Source organism: Muntiacus reevesi, chromosome 3, assembly GCF_963930625.1.
Source record: "Muntiacus reevesi chromosome 3, mMunRee1.1, whole genome shotgun sequence".
NCBI lineage: Eukaryota > Metazoa > Chordata > Mammalia > Artiodactyla > Cervidae > Muntiacus > Muntiacus reevesi.
Genome location: NC_089251.1, coordinates 115,287,905 through 115,301,254, shown reverse-complemented (window position 1 = coordinate 115,301,254; position 13,350 = coordinate 115,287,905). Strand labels below are relative to the sequence as shown.

General features: G+C 41.6%; 2 protein-coding genes across 3 annotated transcripts in view; one reads left to right on the top strand and one right to left on the bottom strand.

The window, feature by feature from the left end:
• ZCCHC17 (zinc finger CCHC-type containing 17) overlaps positions 1–1,585 on the bottom strand; it is a 48,339-nt gene extending 46,754 nt beyond the window's left edge. The window contains exon 1 of one of the 2 annotated variants that reach the window (XM_065930269.1): positions 1,484–1,585. The gene's annotated coding sequence lies outside the window, so the exon portion shown is untranslated. Of the gene's footprint in view, positions 1–1,477 lie in introns of both variants that reach the window. The other variant, XM_065930268.1, reaches the window with a different exon arrangement.
• Positions 1,586–1,754: 169 nt separating this feature from the next.
• The window catches only part of SNRNP40 (small nuclear ribonucleoprotein U5 subunit 40), a 33,170-nt gene continuing 21,574 nt past the window's right edge, over positions 1,755–13,350 (top strand). Inside the window, exons 1-4 of the mRNA XM_065930267.1 lie at positions 1,755–1,948; positions 4,214–4,343; positions 5,707–5,800; positions 7,234–7,399. Of these exons, the coding sequence (XP_065786339.1) occupies positions 1,805–1,948; positions 4,214–4,343; positions 5,707–5,800; positions 7,234–7,399 (534 nt within the window). The 5' untranslated portion in view covers positions 1,755–1,804. The remainder of the gene's footprint in view (positions 1,949–4,213; positions 4,344–5,706; positions 5,801–7,233; positions 7,400–13,350) is intronic.

Below are 13,350 nucleotides of genomic sequence, written 5' to 3'. Positions count from 1 at the left end.
ATTTACTGCCAGGTATTATGCGACTTACAAAATTACTGAAAGGGCTATAAGAAGTATTGAGAGAACTTCCCAGGAACAACTCTTAACCCACAAAACAACAGTTTTCACCATAATAAGAAAGTTATGGCTCTCACTACAGAAACTCACAGAACCAAAAAGCCTCTGCTTTATTTGTCCCCAAAACGGGACACCTTTCACCCTCCTCCTCTCACTTGTAAATTCAATTCTCATCTTAGGTGCAAAGAAGGCCAGGAAATCTCTGGCTCTCAGTTCCACCAATATCCCAGTCTTCACTAGGCATCAAGCTGCCTTCCCCACACCACCACCCTCTCCAACCAGCAAAAAAAAAAAAAAAAAGAAAAGAGAAACAATCCTGTGATTGCCCATTAATCTTAAAGTAAAAGATACAAAGTCTGGCCTCTACCCGCCTCCAGCTTCATCTTGTACCACACTCCCCTTCATTCTCTGTCCTGGCTACAATGGCCTCTTTGTGCCTTTTAGTCATTTTTCTCCCATTTGCCACAGGACTTCTGCACATGCTGTTCTAGATGGAACATTCTGCCTTCCTCGCTTCACCCAACTAATTATAATTCTTCCCTGAGGCCATCAGTTCAGGCATATTTTCCTCAGAGAAGCCTTCTTGTTTATTCAGGCACTCATAATACCACGAACCTCTCCTAGGTAGCACAAACTTCGTACTTTACATTTCCTAGTGAGATCACAGGTGAGCATCTATTTTCCCCCAACCCCGGACTCAAAGCTCTGAAGTCAGGGGCCATGTTTGGTTCACAGTGTCTCCCCAGCGCTCTGCATTAGTTGGACGACGGGGAAGAAGGCCTAGTTCACAGGTCTGAGTCCGAATTTCTCAACAAAACTGTACTCTGGAGGCCAAGAGTCGGACATTTCCTTCATCTCTATCTTTCTCAGGGGCACAGAGGAGGCGCTAGTAAAGGCTGCAGAATCATGGCAGTGACAAGTCGGCCTCCTCAATCAGAAAAGACCCTGGCGGAGGTTAGGAGATGGGCCTTTTCTCCCTGGGAGCGCCTGGCTCAGGGCTCTGCACGGAAGGTACTGTTGAAGAAGTCAGCCATCGAGGGCCCCAGGCTGGTGCAGAGGCTCCCAAAACTCGCTCCAGGCTAGAAAGGGAACCCAGGCTATGTCCTAAGTCGCTTCAGTCGTATCCGACTCTGCGACGCCGTGGACAGTAGCCTGCCAGACTCCTCTGTCCGTGGGATTCTCCAGGCAAAAACACTGGAGTGGGTTGCCATGCACTCCCCTAAAGGATCTTCCCCACCTAAGGATCGAACCCGCGTCTCTTAAGCTTGAAACTCAGGCTACTACACACCAGAGTTAGGAACTCGAGGCTCCCCTTTGCTCCTTGCAATCAAACCTGCAGCTGAGAAGGGCCAGCCTCAGACCACACAATGGAGGCGCCTCCTCCAGATCCCACAGCCACCCGCCCCTCGACCTTCCTTACACTCACTCGTTGTCAGCTTCTGGTCTTCCTCTCGCAGCATTGCACGAAACACCAAAACCCAGTCAGTGAGCTTCCACCCACAAGACACAGCGCGCCTAGGCGGGACTCCAGCTCCACCCACCAATCCTAAATTCGTACCCTAGTGATGTCAGAAAGAACTGACCAATAACAGGAAACTTCTCAGGGGGCGGTGCTGAGAGGTATATTGGAAGTCGATTGGGTTCTATCGGCCGGAAGTTCTACGGGAAAGACTAAGTCGGAGCCAATCGTGAGGTGCCTGAGGGTGTCGGCGCGGTCAGTGGCGGCCTGAGTAGAGCGGCTGCCGCCATGATAGAACAGCAGAAGCGTAAGGGCCCAGAGTTGCCACTGGTCCCAGTCAAGCGGCAGCGACATGAATTACTCTTGGGAGCGGCAGGGTCGGGCCCTGGAGCCGGGCAGCAGCAGGCGGCGCCGGGAGCTTTGCTGCAAGCGGTGAGTATAAGGAGCAGGCGGTCTTCGGCCCTCAGCTCATCTTCCTCTCTCTTCAGCGCTTGCACCTAGTGATCCTGCGCGGCCCTTAACCCGCACTCCCGAGCGGAGCGGGACTCTCCTTGGAGTTAAAGCAGAAAAACACAGTAAAGGCGGCGTACAGCCTGCGGTTCTCCCTGCGTTTTTCTATTTGACGCTCGTTTTCAGCGTCTTGACCGCTCTGTGAGGAAGTGTTAGAATTAAGAGTTAAGGATCTTGAGCTCAGAACCGGGATCAGGGTTTTGACTTCTTAAATGTTCCAGGGATCCAGTGTAGAATAAACAATAAACGTTCAGAAAACTTGGAAGATTGGATGGATGGATGGATGAATGAATGAGCGAACGAGGGAAGGGAGGAAATGAATGCCGCTGGCTCGTTTCGGGGACTTGGGACACTTGCTTTTCCCTGTGTTTCTCTGCACTGGTATTAGTAATAACCAAAGAATAGTTACCATCTATTAAGCCCTTGTGCTGTGTAAATGAAAACTCCATTAATCTCGGTAACTTCCTAAGAGTTAGGAAATATTATTATCTTATTTTGTAGACGGGGAAACAAATTTATATAGTAAGTGATAGGACTTCCCTCATAGCTCAGTTGGTAGCGTCTCCCTGCAATGCAGGAGACCTGATTTTGATTCCTGGGTCAGGAAGATCCCTGGAGAAGGAAATGGCAACCCACTCGAGTATTCTTGCCTGGGAAATCTCATGGACAGTGGAGCCTGGCGGGCTACAGTTCATGGGGTCAGAAAGAGTTGGACATGACTGAGTGAGTGACTAACACTTTCTACCATCTCCATCACTAGCTCCTGGTTTAAGCCACTATTATCTCATCCGGCATTATTGCTGTAGGGTCCTAATGGTATTCCTGTTTCTGTTTATGGATGTTCAGTCTGTTCTCAACCCAGTAGCCAGAGGAATCCTTCTAAACATAAGATCATATTACCCCTTGCTGAAAACTTTCCATGGTTTTTCACATCAGTCAGAGTAAAACTGAAATCTTGGTAGTCTTTTGCCCTCTTTCATTTGCCCTCTCTGATCTGCCAATTTTCCATTGCTCACCTTTAACCAGTCACAGTAGCTTCCACACTCCTGCTACAAAGTCTTTGCATTTGCTGTGCTCTCTACTGAAATACTCTTCTTGTAAGTGTCCACATGGTTTATACACTCAGCTCTTGCCAATCTCTGCTCAGATAACACTTTTCCACTTTCCCGACCAGCCTATTTTAAATTGCCATACCCTGTGCTCACCCGCATTGCTGCTTTGTTTTTCTCCATAACACATGCCACCGTCTATATGTTCTACTTGTTTCTGCTCACCCTCCCTCCTTTCTGTCCTTCCCACTAGAATACAAGCTTCATTTTTTATTTTGTTCAATACTGTTTACTAAGTGCCTGGGACAGTATCTGATACAGTATTTCTTGAGTAAATGAGTAAGCTGGAAACTGCTAAGGAGATTTGCAGATTATTAATAGTGTACTTCTGTCTGACAAGAATATCAGCCCAGGTTTCTTTGAATTGCCCACAACTATGACTGGTCTTAATGTCCAAGACCATAATCAAAACTACTTTCTTTAATAACCTGTACCTTGCAGAGTTGTTGGAAACCTTAGTTCAATCATTCATTCATTAAACCAACCAGAGATTGGGAAAACAGTGTAATGTTACACTGGTAAGTTTCCTGCACTACAGAGCTTTTCTTGTGGCAGAGCAGGGGAGACAAATGGTAAACAAATACATAAGAAACATAATTTCAGATAGTGATAAGTTCTTTGAGGGAAAACAGTAGTGTTGATCAAATGCGAAAGAGAGGTAGGGTGCTGCTTGGGCTTGAGTGTTCCAGGAAAGACTTTTTGGAGAGAAGGCGTTGGAAAGGAACCATACACAGAAAGCTCTTGGAGAAGAGGCCTCCTGTCAGGGGCAACAAAAGATCCTGAGGCAGAAATAAGTTTAACATGTTTGAGGAATTAAAATTTGGCTATGGGAGAGCAAGTGAAGGAGGAGAGTTAGTGTAACAGACACTGGAAACTTCAGCAACAGAGTATCAGATCGGAGGCATAAGTTATGTGAGAAGACTTGCTATTCTCTGAATCAGGAGAAATACACTCCATCATTGTTTCCATTGTCTTTTCCTTGTACTGCCCATTCCCCAACTTTTTAGTCTCCTTTTTTTTTTTTTTTTTAGTCTCCTTTGTATGTAATGACTACCCTGTACTTCTCTCATTTGTTCAGGGTCCTCCAAGATGTTCCTCCCTTCAGGCCCCAATCATGCTTCTCTCAGGACATGAAGGGGAAGTGTATTGCTGCAAGTTTCACCCCAATGGATCCACCTTAGCATCTGCAGGATTTGACCGACTGATATGTAAGGCATAATTTTTGAATCTGGAGTAGTTGCTCTCTGCCAAATACTGATTATTTTTTAAAACTTTGAGTGCTATATAAGGTATCAGTCTAAATTGATCACATAACAAACTGTGTGGCTGATATGCTAAAAGAGAGTCATGAAAGTACTGAATGATTTTGGGTGTAGAACTTAGGGTCCATGTGGTAAATACAGTAGGAGTTATATCACCTGCTGGAAAGTGAGCTCCTCTAGTTTGGGAATTTCCTCTTCATGGAGGCAAATCTCAAGCCGATTTAGCAAGCCTAAACTTTAAGATCTATACTTTAAGGCTAATGAGAGTAAGGAGGAGAGAGAGAACTTGTTCCCCAAATATATGAGGCTCTCTTGATCCATAGCCTCTGAATCTTAGCATTCAGGAAGGAAGGAGGAAATCCTAACAGGGCAACTCACTTGGATAATGTACTTGTCTCTTACTTGGATCTGCTACCAGATTCTCAGCTTCTAGTCAGGAACACCCATTTGGGGAAAATAAGTAGAAATCATATTGAAGAAATCATGAGAAAAAGCAAAAAAGAAGGTAACAGAAACATCTGACACTTTTTCCTCTGGCATCATTTGCCACATTGTGAGATGAAATGGGTCCTTTGACTCTGTCCTTTTAACTGTGCCTCAGGGTGAATGATGTCTGTTTTGATTTCAGTTTCTAGTTCTCTGTTCCTTAAACTTACTTGTGGCCAAGTCTCTGGAAGGCTTAGGGATCTTAGCTGAACATATGTTAACTACTGATATACTTAATTTCATCAAACAGACTAGAAGCAGTTTTATCACCAGGAAAATAACTTAAGTAGCTTATTATATATATAGTGTTCCTTAATAATATTCATCAAACTTCACTCTGTGTTGGACCAAGCCCCCTAAGAATTGGAACTGTCTCTATTCATTTACCTTCTTTTACCCCAGCACTTGGATAGGTATTTAGTACATGTACACTAAGTAAATGTAGTATAAAGTCATTGCCATGTGACCTTCAAGTCAGTTGCAGCTTCCAGAGTTTCCCATAAGTACCATCATGTTGCAGTCTGCTTCTACTCATAGGAGACAACTAGCTGTGAGTGCCAACTTTTTTAAAGTATGGGAGAAAAATTAAGATTTAAAAAATTATATCCATTATCTAAAATGTTTTTATTTTATGAAATGTGAAAATGCTGCATTATTTTTGTTCTAATGTAAAGAAGATTGATATTGCCGATAGAATTAATAGTGTTTCAAAGGAGTATAATTTCAGAATTGCTGTTCTAGTGAATTCTTAAGTACCCTTTCCATGGCCAGTAATAGTTTTATTTTGCCTAGTAATGTTCACAGAACCCCGTCTCCCTAACAGTGTTGTGGAATGTCTATGGTGACTGCGATAACTATGCTACATTGAAGGGACACAGTGGAGCAGTGATGGAACTTCATTATAACACAGACGGCAGGTGAGTGTTTCGCATAGTCGATGACAACTGCTTCTTATATTAATTCTTCTTGGCGTCCTTTCATATTTAATCCCTGAATTTTCTCTTAGGAGCTTGTGCTATCAAAAATTACTGCATTTTGGACAACCACTTTATCATCCTATCACTGTCTCCCCAAGTAAGGTGTTTATTGTTTGATATGAAAGTCACTGAGTCACATCTGACTCTCTGCGACCACATGGACTATACAGTCCATGGAATTCTCCAAGCCAGAATACTGGAGTGGGTAGCTGTTCCCTTTTCTAGGGGATCTTCCCAACCCAGGGATCGAACCCAGGTCTCCCACATTGCAGATGGATTCTTTACTGTCTGAGCCACCAGGGAAGGCCATTGTTCCATATATGCATTTATAATATCTATCTAACATTCAACAGCCAGAAATTTTTTTCTTTTTTAAGACATAAAATATAATTTCCTTCTGTAGAAATTAATTATTTTTTATTATAAAAGTAATGAAACAATCTGTTTCAAGAAAACTAAAAAAAAGGCAGGAAAATGACAAAGTACACCACATTTTTACCTTTCCAAAGATAATCACTGTTAATATTATGGTATATTTCTCTCAAGATTTTTTCCTATTCAAAACAGCTTGATTTTTATGTACGTATTAGAACTACTTGTGTAAGTTCCCTGGCAGTCCAGTGTTTAGGATTCAGTGCTTTCACTGCCATGGCCCAGGTTCAGTCCTGGTTGGAGAACTAAGGTCCTGTAAGCCATACAGTCAAAAAAAAAAAAAAGAGCTCTTGTACAATACAATCTATCAATTGAATAACTACAGATGATATGAAAATGTAATTCTACAAAGTTAATTAATCCCATTCAGTATTTCAGTAGACATTTATTGTCTTACAGCTCTTATCTCTAAAAATTTTAGGGTTCCTTGAATGACTAGGTACATAGCCTTGTGTGTAGTTTTCCTGTTTGAGTAAAGAAATCATTATAAAATCAATCATAACTTAGAAGTCATTCTCAGAGGCAAAATAAAAGCTTTGATTTTTAGAGAAAGAGTTAGATTTACTGAGCCAGGAATTGCTACTATCTGTCTTACTTCTGCAACGGGGAGTGATTATACATTTTCAAGTGGAAGGATGTGTAAAGTGTAGTATATCACAAAGAAGGGAATGATTGAGAAGACTGCCATATTAGATGTACAATATGTCATGCAGACTGACAAATGGAAAAATTTTTTTTACATCTCTTAGAGTAGACCTTATAACTGGGTCGAGACTGCCATTAGGATTTCGGTACATTGGGTGAGACATTCCCGAGGCAGGTGCCAAGCTGTCGGAGCACAGCATGTTAGTGATCTTGAAGACTTGGGTGCATTTTGACAAGTGAGGAAGATAGATTGCTATTCCTCGTCTTCATTTTTTTTCCTTCCTCTTGCTTTCTAGTATGCTCTTCTCAGCGTCCACAGATAAGACTGTGGCGGTGTGGGATAGTGAAACAGGCGAGAGGGTGAAAAGACTGAAGGGGCACACTTCCTTTGTGAATTCCTGCTACCCGGCCAGGAGGGGCCCCCAGCTTGTCTGCACCGGCAGTGACGACGGCACAGTTAAGGTGGGTGTTGTCTGCCTCTGTGTTGAGGGTCTCTGAGGTGACAAAATGTGAAACTTACCTTGTCTCCCCACCTATGCTATACCCTTCTCTCCACAACTTTGTTTCATCATACATTTCCAAAAACAGACACTCTTTAAAATACATTTCAGATAATAAGCAGTTGAGTTTTTTTTTCCTTCTTCGATGAATCCTACAGACTGTTACAACCATGTAGAACAGTTGTTACTTGGAGTAAAGTAGACCACCATCCAAGAATAATTGGATTCTTGACTTAGTGTTTACTTAATTATGTGACACTTCTGATCCTCAGTTTCTCAGTCTTTACTGACAATAATACAAATTTCTTATAAGGATGTTGTGAAATTTAAGTCAGTATTTAAAAAGGTCAGTATATGGTTTTAGTTACAAAGGATGGGATGTTAAAAGTCATTTAACCCAATGAGTTCCAACCTTTGTGAATATCAGAATAACCTGAAAAACCTGTTAGAAATACCCAGATTCTGGTTCAGTAGGTCTAGAATGGATTTTTTTTTTTTTTTAAGACTTTTTGTTTTTTTTTTTTTGGCCACACTACCCCGACCAGGAATTGAATCCTGGCCCCTTGCATTGGAAGCATGGAGTCTTAACCCCTGGACCACCAGGGAGGTCCCAAGGCTTTAATTTTTAGAGTAGTTTTGGGTTGACCACAAAATTTAGGGGAAGGTACAGAGATTTCACATTTAACTGCTACCCCTGGCATGCGTTGTTTCCCCTACCAGAATGATATATGTTTTACAGTTGATGGACCTACATTGACACATCATTGTCACCCGAAGTCCATAGTTTACATGAGGTTTCACTTTCAGTGTTGTACATTCTATGGGTTTGGACAGATGTGTAATGACATGTATCTGGCACTATTGGATCATACACAGTATTTTCAATGCCCTTATGGCAGAAAGTGAGGAAGAACTAAGGAGCCTCTTGATGAAAGTGAGAGAGGAGAGTGAAAAAGTTGGCTTAAAGCTCAACATTCAGAAAACTAAGATCATGGCATCCGGTCCCATCACTTCATGGCAAATAGATGGGGGAACAGTGGCTGACTTTATTTTTCTGGGCTCCAAAATCACTGCAGATGGTGATTGCAGCCGTGAAATTAAAAGACGCTTACTCCTTGAAAGGAAAGTTATGACCAACCTAGACTGCATATTAAAAAGCAGAGACATTACTTTGCCAGCAAAGGTCCATCTAGTCAAGGCTATGGTTTTTCCAGTCGTAATGTATGGATGTGAGAGTTGGACTATAAAGAAAGCTGAGCACTGAAGAATTAATGCCTTTGAACTGTGGTGTTGGAGAAGACTCTTGAGAGTCCCTTGGACTGCAAGGAGATCCACCCAGTCCATCCTAAAGAAGATCAGTCCTGGGTGTTCATTGGAGGGACTGATGTTGAACTGAAACTCCAATACTTTGGCCATCTGATGCGAAGAGCTGACTCATTTGAAAAGACCCTGATGCTGGGAAAGATTGAGGGCAGGAGGAAAAGGGGATGACAGAGGATGAGATGGTTGGATGGCATCACCAACTCGATGGACATGGGTTTGGGTAGACTCCAGGAGCTCGTGATGGACAGGAAGGCCTGGCGTGCTGCAGTTTGTGGGGTCGCAAAGAGTCGGACACGACTGAGGGAGGGAACTGAACTGAAAAATGCTTTATATTCTGCCTAGTCATTTCTCTCAACCCCAGGCAACTGTTGATCTTTTTACTATCTCCATAGTTGTGCCTTTTGCAGAATGTCATATAGTTAGAATCACAAAGTGTATAGTCTTTTCATTTTGGTTTCTTTCAACCTAGTAATACCATTTAAGATTCCTCCGTATTTTTTCTTTCTTTTTTTTTAATTTCTTTGACTGCGTCAAGTCTTAGTTGCAGCATGCTATGTCATTCGGGATCTTTCCTTGCAGCGACTTACTACTTCATTTCTTTTTAACACTGAATAATATTCCTTTGTTGGATATGCCACAGTTCATCCATTCACCTACTGAAGGTCATCTTGTTTGCTTCCAAGTTCTGGCAGTTATGAATAAAGCTGCTCTATACAGCTGTGTAGGTTTTTGTGTGGACCTAAGCTTTTAACTCACCTTATATGGCCAGATAGCATCACTGACTCAATGGACATGAACTTGAGCAAACTCCAAGAGATAGTGGAGGACAGAATCCTGGTGTGCTGCAGTCCATGGTGTTGCAAAGAGTCTGATATGACTTAGCAGCTGAACAACAACAAGTGTTTAACTCCTTTGAGTAAATACTGAGGAGCACAATTGCTGGGTTCTATAGTAAAGGTTTGGAGAAGGAAATGACAACCCATTCCAGTACTCTTGCTTGGAAAATCCCATGGACGGAGGAGCCTGCTAGGTTACAGTCCATGGGGTAACAAAGAGTTGGACACAACTGAGTGACTTCACGTCACTCATCTCACTCATTTCATATTTATCCCTGGAGAAGGAAATGGCAGCCCACTCCAGTATTCTTGCCTGGATTATCCCATGGAAAGAGGAGCCTGGCGGGCCATAGTCCATGGGGTCACAGAGAGTCGGACACGACTGAAGTGACTGAGCACGCACGCATATTAAGGGTTTTGTAAGAAACTGCCAGTCTGTCTTCCGAAGTAACTACACCATTTTGTCTTCCTACCAGCAATGAATGAGCATTCCTTTTTTCCCCATCCTTATCAGCATCTGGTATTGTCAGTGTTTTGGATTTTGACCTTTCTAGTAGGTGTGTGGTTGTATTGTACTGTCGTTTTTACTGTGCATTTTTGCAATGATATATCATGTAAAATACCTTTTTTTCCAGTCTTATTGAGAAATAATTGACATATATAACTGTATAAATTTAAGGCATGCAGCAGGATGGTTCGACTTAACTTTATTGTGAAATGATTACCACAGGTTTGACCAGCAGCATCTGTTTTCTTACATAGATACAAGAAAAGGAAAAAATGTTTTTCTTTGATGAGAACTCTTAAAGCTCAGTTTTTGACCTGGTTGTTTGTTGTTGTTGAATTTAAGAATTCTTTATACTTTATTTTCGATAACAGTCCTTTAACAGATGTGTTTTTTGCAAGTGTTTTCTCATAGTTTGTGGCTTATCTTCTAATTCTCTTAACATTTTCTTTCACAGAAATGTTTAATATTAGTAAAATTCAGCTTATCGATGATTTCTTTCATGGATTGTGCTTTTTTTTTTTTTAACATGTGAATGTACAGTGCCAGCACAACTTGTTGAAGTCATTTATCTTTGTTTCCCCCCCAACCTTTTTTTTTTTGGCTGAGCTGGATTTTAGTTGTGGCATGCAAACTCTTAGTTGCAGCATATGGGATCTAGTTCCTTGACCAGGGATCAAACCTGAGTCCCCTGCATTGGGAGCGTGGAATCTCAGCCACTGGACCACCAGGGAAGTCCCCTTTGTTCCATTGTATTGCCTTTGCTTCTTTATCAAAGATCAGTTGATTATGGGGGTCTATTTCTAGGTTTTTTATTCTCTTTCATTGATCTATTTGTCAGCTCTTTTGTCAATATTGCACTGTCTTGATTATTTCCTTTATTGTAAATCCTAAGGTTGGGTAGGGTCAGTCCTCCAGTTTTGTCATACAATATTGTGTTGGCAAATTGGGATCTTTTGCCTTTCCAAGTAAACTCCAGTTTGTTGATTTCCATGAAATAACTTGCTAGAATTTTAGTTGACATTGCATTGATCAGTATGATTGATCTATAGGCCAAATTAGGAAGAACGAACATCTTGATATATTGAGTCTTCCTACCCATGAACGTGGAATGTCTCTCCATTTATTTAGGTCTACTTTTATTTCATTCATTAGCATTTTTTAAGTTTTCCTTATAGAACTCACATACGTATTTTGTTAGATTTGCACCTAAGTGTTTCTCTTGTTGTTGTTTTTTTTTGGATGTTAATATCAGTGGTATTGTGTTTTTAAGAATCAGAATGTTAAATGTGTTCTCAAGTGATCTGATATAGCAGGTATGACATTCTGGGAGCCACTGATCTCCTCCAGCATCCTCACTTTATGAAGGAGGAAAATGAAGCCTAGAAATAGTAACTTATTTCAAGGGTACACAGGACACACTGCTTTGTACACTTTATTCTTTCTTTGGTATTAGTTTTTGACTCTGGGTTTTTTTAAATTAATGATTAAACAAAGGGATTTCAAAAGGAGTACATGTGAAAAACCACACTAAACTTTTGATGGTTGCTTTTTTAAATGAATTTGCCTTCAATCTTGTCCAGCATCAGGGTCTTTTCTAATGAGTCAGTTCTTCCTATCACGTGACCCAAGTAATGGAGGTTCAACTTCAACATCTTCCCCCGCCCCCCGTGAATATTGAGGACTGATTTCCTTTAGGCTGGATTGATTTGATCTCCTTGCAGACCAAGGGACTCTCACGAGTCTTCTCCAACACCACAGTTCAAAAGAATCAATTCTTCGGCACTCAGCTTTCTTTATGGTCCAACTTTCACATCCATACATGACTACTGGAAAAACCAGAGCTTTGATTAGACATACCTTTGTCAGCAAAGGAATGTCTCTGCTTTTTAATATGCTGTCTAGGTTGGTCATCATTTTTCTTCTAAGGAGCAACCATCTTTTAATTTCATGGCTGCCATCTGCAGTGATTTTGGAGCCCCCAAAAATAAAGTATATCACTGTTTCCATTGTTTGTTTCCCCATCTATTTGGCTTTATCATGTGTAGACATTGAAATCTCTATTTCGTCAGCTCAGTGGTTCACAGATGATTCAGAAGAAATATCCTTAATCGCCTGGTGGGGCAGGGAAGACTCTGCCAGTCTTTGTGAATTGGCTGTGTGGGTGTGTAGGGGCCTCCTCTAACCTCTCAGCCTGACAGATTATAACACTGTATTAGCCTTCACATCCTCTTGTGGTCAGCAAGAGGTGAGAGGTTAGGGCCTTCTCAGGTCTTTCCTAAGCTTCAGTCCAGCCATGGGCATTCAGGTGGCCTCCTAGAGTTCCAAGTATATGTCAAACCTTTTCAAAGCGTTTACTCTCCAAACTGTCTCATTCCCCAGCTTTTCCTATTTGCCCCAACTGTTATCCATTGCCTAGCCAGCAGAGGCTAATGTATTTGCCTTTAATTGTTTTAGACAAATGCCTCTGCCCTGGGAAAGTTCCACAGTAGGCAAAATAAAGTCAAGCCCTTTAAGTTAGGAATGTACAGTAGTTTCAACATTCTTTGGCATTGCCTTTCTTTGGGATTAGAATGAAAACTGACCTTTTCTAGTCCTATGGCCACTACTGAGTTTTCCAAATTTGCAGGCATACTGAGTGTAGCACTTTAACAGCATCATCTTTTAGGATTTGAAATAGCTCAACTGGAATTCGAGTACCTCCACTAGCTTGGTTCATAATAATGCTTCCTAAGACCCACTTGACTTCACACTCCAGGTTGTCTGGCTCTAGATGAGTAAACACACTATTGTGGTTATCCAGGTCATTAAGACCTTTTTTGTACAGTTTTTCTGTGTATTCTTGCCACTTCTTTTAGTCTCTTCTGCTCTGTTAGGTCCTTGCTGTTTCTGTCCTTTATTGTGCCCATCTTTGCATGAAATGTTCCCTTGGTATCTCCAGTTTTCTTGGAAAGATCTTAAATCTTTTGCATTCTGTTGTTGTTCTCTATTTCTTTGAATTGTTCACTTAAAAAGGCTTTCTTACCTCTCCTTGCTATTCTCTGAAACTCTACATCCAGTAGGGTAATCTCTTTTCCTTACTCCCTTGCCTTCTTTTCTCAGCTATTTGTAAGGCCTCTTCAAGCAACCACTTTGCCTTCTTGTATTTCTTTTTCTTTGGAAAGGTTTTGGTCAGTGCCTCCTGTACAGTGTTACAGACCTCTATCTATAGTTCTTCAGGCACTCTATCAGATCTAATTCCTTGAAATC